The sequence below is a fragment of the Rutidosis leptorrhynchoides genome, chromosome 2 (assembly GCF_046630445.1).
Source record: "Rutidosis leptorrhynchoides isolate AG116_Rl617_1_P2 chromosome 2, CSIRO_AGI_Rlap_v1, whole genome shotgun sequence".
NCBI classification, from domain to species: domain Eukaryota; kingdom Viridiplantae; phylum Streptophyta; class Magnoliopsida; order Asterales; family Asteraceae; genus Rutidosis; species Rutidosis leptorrhynchoides.
Genome location: NC_092334.1, coordinates 456,348,947 through 456,356,249, shown reverse-complemented (window position 1 = coordinate 456,356,249; position 7,303 = coordinate 456,348,947). Strand labels below are relative to the sequence as shown.

The 7,303-nt window shown below is 40.5% G+C and overlaps 1 protein-coding gene across 1 annotated transcript; it reads left to right on the top strand.

The window, feature by feature from the left end:
• The first annotated feature begins 5,519 nt into the window (after positions 1-5,519).
• LOC139889303 (uncharacterized) lies at positions 5,520-7,055 on the top strand. Its single transcript, XM_071872263.1, has 2 exons — positions 5,520-5,854; positions 5,978-7,055. The coding sequence occupies exons 1-2, from the start codon at positions 5,520-5,522 to the stop codon at positions 7,053-7,055; spliced, it is 1,413 nt and encodes a 470-aa protein (XP_071728364.1).
• Positions 7,056-7,303: the final 248 nt, after the last annotated feature.

The window sequence follows — 7,303 nt, the reverse complement described above, 5'->3', positions numbered from 1 at the left end:
AGATGGCTCTGTTCCAGCTGCCATCTAGATGTTCAACGTTTCCAGCTTTGAACAACTCATACGGAAGTAGCAAACTTAAACACGATGACGGCCGCCAACCTTCTTCGTTCACACCATTCACCCCCATAGAATTTTTGCTATAAATAGAGATGCAAACTTTCATTGTAAATCATCCTAAATCACTCAGAGAAGTGTAATTACAACCTAGAGAGTGTGTGTGAGTTTTGAGAGTTTTTTTTAAGAGTTTTGTAATACTCTGTAAATCTATTCTTGTGAGTAATAGAGTTGTTTTTCTCTCAAATTTATATCTCTCAACGTCCAGGCGATCCCCTCTTCCTAACAAGTGGTATCAAGAGCTTGGTTAGAGACGTTGGTTGAGTTTTTGGGTCTTCTGAAGTTTTCTCAAAATTCAATTTTGAGTATACCATTGGATTCGTCTCGTCGAACCGAGTCCAACGCAAAAAACGGCGACTTAAACGGAGTTATAACGAGCCCAGAAAACGCTGTCAAAGTTTGGTCAACTCGCCGGAATCTCGCCGGAGAAGACGACCGGCGCCGGAATTTTCGCCGGAGAAGACGATCACTGTAGCAATTCACTGTAGCAGCTGGCGGCACTGTAGCAAGTCACTGTAGCAGTACTGTAGCGGTACTGTAGCAATTCTGAAATTTTGCAATTTGGTCCCTGAAATTTTCAGAATTTCATTTTTTTGGTCCCTGAAGTTTATAAAAATTATAATTTTGCCCCGTAAGTGGAATTTAAGCCGCGAAGTGTCTATTACACCATTTTCAACCGTTCCGGACGTAACGGTGATCTCTGTTTTCTACAATTCAACCCCGTTTGTGTTGAAAAATTATTTTTAAGGTGATAATGTCCACAGAAGAGTCAACATCATCTTCCGGAGCTATGATTATGCTCACAGCAAGAAACTACACGCTGTGGAAACCTCGAATGGAAGATCTCCTCAGCTGTAAGGATTTGTTCGATCCTATTGAATTGAAGGGTATAAACCCTGATTCTGCCAAAGAGAAAGAGTGGAAGAAATCAAACCGAAAAACTATTGGTCAGATCCGTCAATGGATTGATCATAGTGTCTTCCACCATGTTGCACAAGAGACAGACGCATATGTCCTCTAGAAAAAGTTGGAGGACATGTACCAGGCCAAGACTGCTCGGAATAAAGCCCTGCTAATGAGGCGTTTAGTCAACATGAAGCTCAAAAGTGGAACTTCAGTTGCCGAGCATACCAGTGAGTTTCAGAACTTGGTTAACCAGTTATCGTCTGTAGAGATGCCGCTTGGTGATGAAGTTCAGGCGCTACTGCTACTTAGTTCCCTTCCCGATAGTTGGGAAACGCTGGTAGTAACACTCAGCAACTCAGCACCGAATGGCGAACTTACCATGTCAATGGTCAAGGATGCCCTATTCAGTGAAGAGGCAAGGAGAAAGGACATGGGCACAGATCAGACCCATGCCTTTGTCACAGAGAATCGGGGGAGACAGCGAATGAGTAGCAAAAATAAATGGAGAGGCAGAAGTAAGAGCAGGGGCAGGTCAGCTGATGGCAGAAAACCAACATATAAATGTCATCATTGTGGATTAGAGGGACATATGAAGAAGAACTGCTATAGATTAAAAGAGGAACAAGGTCAAAGCAGTTCACAGCCGAAGAATAAGGGTGGAGAAACATTAGTTGCTATCACAGGTGATGTAGCTTATTGTTCAACCCATGATGAGACATGCCTTCACGTCTCACGAGAAGACACAGAATGGGTGGTAAATACTGCAGCTTCCTACCACGTGACTCCATACAAGGAATACTTCACAACATACAAAGCTGGAGACTTTGGAGCTGTGAAGATGGGAAATTCCAGTTCCGCTGAGATTGTCGGAATTGGTGATGTCAAGATAAACACAAGTTCCGGGAGCACAATCACTTTGAAGGATGTCAGCCATGTGCCAGATCTTCGGCTGAATTTACTTTCCGGAGTAGCTCTCGATAAACAGGGCTATGATAGTCATTTCAGTAGAGGCACATGGAAATTGTCAAGAGGCGCTATGATATTCGCTCGGGGACACATTTGTGGCACACTTTACAAGACTCATGTGAAGATCTGCACAGACGATATTAATGTTGCAGAAAAGGAGGCTTCACAAAATTTATGGCACCAGAGACTCGGTCACATGAGTGAGAAAGGGTTGTCTACCCTAATAAAGAAGGAGCTTATCAATGTAGACAAGGACGCTGCACTAGATCCTTGCAAACATTGTCTGTTTGGTAAGCAGCATAGAGTCTCGTTTAATTCCTCTTCAACGAAAAAATCACAGTTACTCAGTCTGGTACACTCTGATGTTTGCGGTCCCTTGGAGGTTGAATCAATTGGCGGCAATCGATACTTTCTGACGTTTATCGATGATACTTCTCGAAAGGTGTGGGTATATTTCTTACGGACGAAGGACCAGGTGTTCGATTACTTCAAACAGTTCCATGTCATGGTAGAACGTGAGACAGGAAAGAAGTTAAAGTGTCTTCGATCCGACAACGGCGGTGAATACTCTTCCAGACAGTTCGATGCCTATTGCAGATCATATGGCATCCGACATGAGAAGACGGTCCCACGTACCCCTCAACATAATGGTATAGCAGAAAGAATGAACCGAACAATCATGGAACGTGTTCGGAGCATGCTCAGTATGGCTAAGCTGCCAAAGCCATTCTGGGGAGAAGCAGTCAGAGCCGCTTGTTATTTGATCAACCGATCTCCATCAGTACCACTGAATTTTGAAGTTCCGGAGAAACTTTGGTCTGGAAAGGATCCATCATACTCTCACTTAAGAGTATTTGGATGTTTGGCGTACGCACATGTATCCAAGGAGCTCAGGCAGAAGCTGGATGCAAGGACCACTCCATGCATATTCATAGGCTATGGAGATGAAGAATTTGGATACAGATTATGGGATCCAAAGGAGAAAAAGGTGATCAGAATTAGGGACGTGGTGTTCCATGAAAGCCAGACAATAAAAGATATTGAAAAACCCACAATATCTCAGAAGTCAAATGTTGCTGCTCAGGTGCCAGAGGCAACAACGGAATCATTCATGAGAAATGAATTTTCAGTGCAAGAAGAAATGCCAGAAGTAGAAGATAATGAGGAAAATGACGGTGCTGAGGAGGGGGAGCCACAACCCCATCTGCCAGACGTTCCAGCACCATCACAAGGTCAAGATGATGGTGGATCTCCTCAGAATGTTCCAGAAGTTCGTAGATCTGAACGAGGTCGGATTCCATCGAGTAGATATCCAGAATCCGAGTACCTTCTACTTACTGAAGATGGAGAACCGGAGAGTTTTCATGAAGCAGTAACTCATAAGGATAAAGAAAAATGGTTGCTCGCAATGCAGGATGAGATGGATTCTCTGCAGAAAAATCAAACTTATGAGATTGTAGAACTTTGACGCGGGAAGAAGGCACTGAAAAATAAATGGGTGTTCAAGCTGAAAAAGGATGGTAGTGGAAAAGTGGTGAAATACAAAGCACGACTTGTAGTCAAAGGATTCCAACAGAAGAAAGGGATTGATTTTGACGAGATATTTTCACCAGTAGTCAAGATGACTTCAATTAGAGTCATACTTGGATTGGTCGCAAGTATGAACTTGGAGCTTGAACAGATGGATGTAAAGACAGCTTTTCTTCATGGAGATTTACATGAAGAAATTTACATGGAGCAGCCAGAAGGTTTTGAGGTTTCAGGAGATAATCTCGTATGCAAGCTGAAGAAAAGTTTGTACGGTTTAAAGCAGGCACCTAGGCAGTGGTACAAGAAGTTTGACTCGTGCATGGTGAGTCACGGGTACAAGAAAACTGCAGCAGATGAGTGTGTCTACATTCAGAAGTTTTCTGAAGGAGATTTCGTTGCTCTTCTACTTTATGTAGACGATATTTTGATCGTAGGGAAAGACGTAACGAAGATCAACCAGCTGAAGAAGGAACTCTCTAAGTCTTTTGACATGAAAGACTTAGGACAGGCTCAACAGATTTTGGGAATGCAGATAATCCGAGATAGGAAGAATAAAAGGTTATGGCTATCTCAGGAGAAGTATATTGAACGAGTACTTTCACGTTTCAATATGAACAATGCCAAACCTGTTAGCATTCCATTAGCTAACCATTTTAAGTTAAGCAAGAGTTCTTGTCCCTCATCCAAGGAAGAGATCGGGGAGATGTCGTCAGTACCATATTCCTCAGCAGTTGGAAGTTTTATGTATGCGATGGTGTGTACAAGGCCCGATATTGCTCATGCAGTGGGAACGGTGAGTCGTTTTCTCTCGAACCCCGGGAAAGAGCATTAGGAGGCGGTAAAATGGATTCTCAGATATCTTAAAGGTACAAAGAATCTATGTCTTTGTTACGGGGGAGCTGATCCAATCTTAGAAGGCTATACAGATGCGGATATGGCCGGAGATCTTGATAGTAGGAAATCTACTTCAGGATTCATTTACACTTTTGCAGGGGGAGCTGTTTCATGGCAGTCAAGACTACAGAGGTGTGTTGCATTATCCACAACTGAAGCAGAGTATATTGCTGCCGCAGAAGCTGGAAAAGAAATGTTGTGGTTAAAGCGTTATCTTCAAGAATTTGGAATCAAGCAAAAGGAGTACAAGGTATATTGTGACAGTCAAAGTGCTATAGATTTGAGCAAGAACTCCATGTACCATTCTCGTACAAAACATATTGATATTCGCTATCATTGGATACGCGAGGTAATTGATCGACAACTGTTGAGACTAGTGAAGATCCATACAAAGGAGAATCCTGCGGATATGTTAACAAAGGTGGTGACTCGAGAAAAATTGAAGTTATGCAGAGACATAACTGGAATGTTCGTGGATTCGGCTGGAGGGGGAGAATTGATGGTTTCCAGTGGTTTCCAGCCGTCATCTAGATGGCTCTGTTCCAGCTGCCATCTAGATGTTCAACGTTTCCAGCTTTGAACAACTCATACGGAAGTAGCAAACTTGAACACGATGACGGCCGCCAACTTCCGCCAACCTTCTTCGTTCACACCATTCACCGCCATAGAATTTTTGCTATAAATAGAGATGCAAACTTTCATTGTAAATTATCCTAAATCACTCAGAGAAGTGTAATCACAACCTAGAGAGTGTGTGTGAGTTTTGAGAGTTTTTTTTAAGAGTTTTGTAATACTCTGTAAATCTATTCTTGTGAGTAATAGAGTTGTTTTTCTCTCAAATTTATATCTCTCAACGTCCAGGCGATCCCCTCTTCCTAACAGTTAACAGTTAGAGCTCGGCAAATGGCATCAGTAGATTTAACATCATTAATTGTGTGATTAATTAACTAATCAGTTGTATAAGTATTTTTTAGATTTATTATTAAAAAAATTGTTGAATGTTGTGGGATATAAGTTATTCATGTGAAATCTCCTCATTCTCTAACTGTTCTTAAGCAACTCAGTTTAAGTTTTAACCGAATCCTTATTGTTTTTTGGGGTTATGAAAGATGGAGGAAATGAATAAAAGCAAGCCGATCCGAAAACCACAACTGGAAGATTGTCCACAGTTGATCCACCGTATGCAATCATTGTTGGCTGCAAAAGAAGCTGCTCGAACAAGTGTTTTGTCAAAGTCATGGCTACAAGCTTGGTCTACGATCCCCACCCCCAGGTTTACTAAATCATTGCAAAGATATCCAAACATTGTCACCGAAGAAGAAACAGCGTACATGAATTTGATCGACAACATGTTACTAAGATACGACCGTGATAACATACCAATAGAAAGTTTTGATCTTCACTTCACCTTCAAGGAAAATGAGTCGACTCGTCTTGCTGAAAAGTGAATTCGCTTTGTAGCTTCTAAAAGTTGTCTAAAGGAGTTGTCCCTCACATTATCAGCTGACGGTTATATTTTGCCATTGCTAAATGGGATATTCTCTGGCATAAACTTATATAAGATCAGGGTATATAGTCTACCGGCAGTCAAGTACCTTCAGATCAACACGAATGTGATCAAGTGTGTGTCGTTACGTGTACTTGAACTACTTAATGTGCACATATGTGAAGAGATACTTCATAACTTATTATCTACTTGTAGCTTGCTTGAGAAAATTAATCTTTCAGTTTTCTACCGTTCGAAGATGATTAGGGTTAAAAACCTTCGTTATCTTGAAGAATTGCAAATATCTTCTCAACCATCATTAGAATCAATGGAACTTGATGAACTTCCTTGTCTACATTCTTTTATTTTTAACGAGGCGTTATCAATTTTTGTCTCGAACCCAATATCAATTAACATGGATTCAATAGGAAACGTGATAGAATTATCTCTGGTTGGTGTTATCATAGACTATGCACTTTTGGACATGATCAAATCGAGATTTCTTTTTCTAGAGAGTTTGACCCTTCAAATAGAGTTTTCTAATAGTCTCAAAAGTATGAACATCACTAGTCTTTCATTAAAGAGATTGACCATACGATATGGAGAGATGAGGAAGATCAGCCTACAAGTTTATGCTCCAGAATTACTTCATTTCAACTACACAGGCTTCATAATTCCTTCACTTGTGTTTTCAATCGTTGCCCCTGAGCGAATTAAGGTGACATTGCACCCTCGGAGACCCATGGATTATTCATTCTTTTTAAACTTTAATGAAATGCTCAATCTTTCAACCACGTTTGATATTGAGATAGTACACAAGTGGTGTATGATTTGTTTGATTGAGTGCGATTTTGATATTGATGTTCTCAGGAAAAGTGTTCCATTTCCGAATATGAACATGCGACGACTATTGTTTTCAACAAATACAAATAGTTTCTCATTTGAGCACCTTCAATTTTTCAATGCATTTTTTTCAGTTTGCCATCCTAGTTATGTAACCGTGTGTGAACCCATCATCAACGCGTCTGATGAGAACGAGTGTCTAAGTAACTATCTGGTGAATGTGGTGATGAAGGAGATAATCAAAAAGGGGTATTGGTCTCAATTGAAAGTTGTTGAGATAAAAAACTTTGTTGGACGGATGTCCAATATTGACTAACATTTAAGTTGAATATATTATTTGCATGAAGTTTGCATGTGGGTTTTGTTGCCTAACTTTGTTGAAGAAATATACGTTCTCATGTGTGAAGTCATAAAAGGAGGTTGTTGCTTTCACATGGGATTGAAAAACTTTTGTTGTCATTTATAAGTCATAAAAAACTTTTGTTGTCATTTATTTATTTATTTCACATGTAAAGATGAGCATGTATATTTGCTATTATAAATAGCTCATCATTCAGAGGATTG

What these genes read in the sequence shown, in the direction of transcription:
- LOC139889303 (XM_071872263.1), top strand. Translation starts at nt 5,520, where the DNA reads ATGGAGGAAATGAATAAAAGCAAGCCGATCCGAAAACCACAACTGGAA. An exon ending in TCGACTCGTCTTGCTGAAAA is followed by an intron (nt 5,855 to 5,977) that starts GTGAATTCGCTT and finishes ATATAAGATCAG; the next exon opens with GGTATATAGTCTACCGGCAG.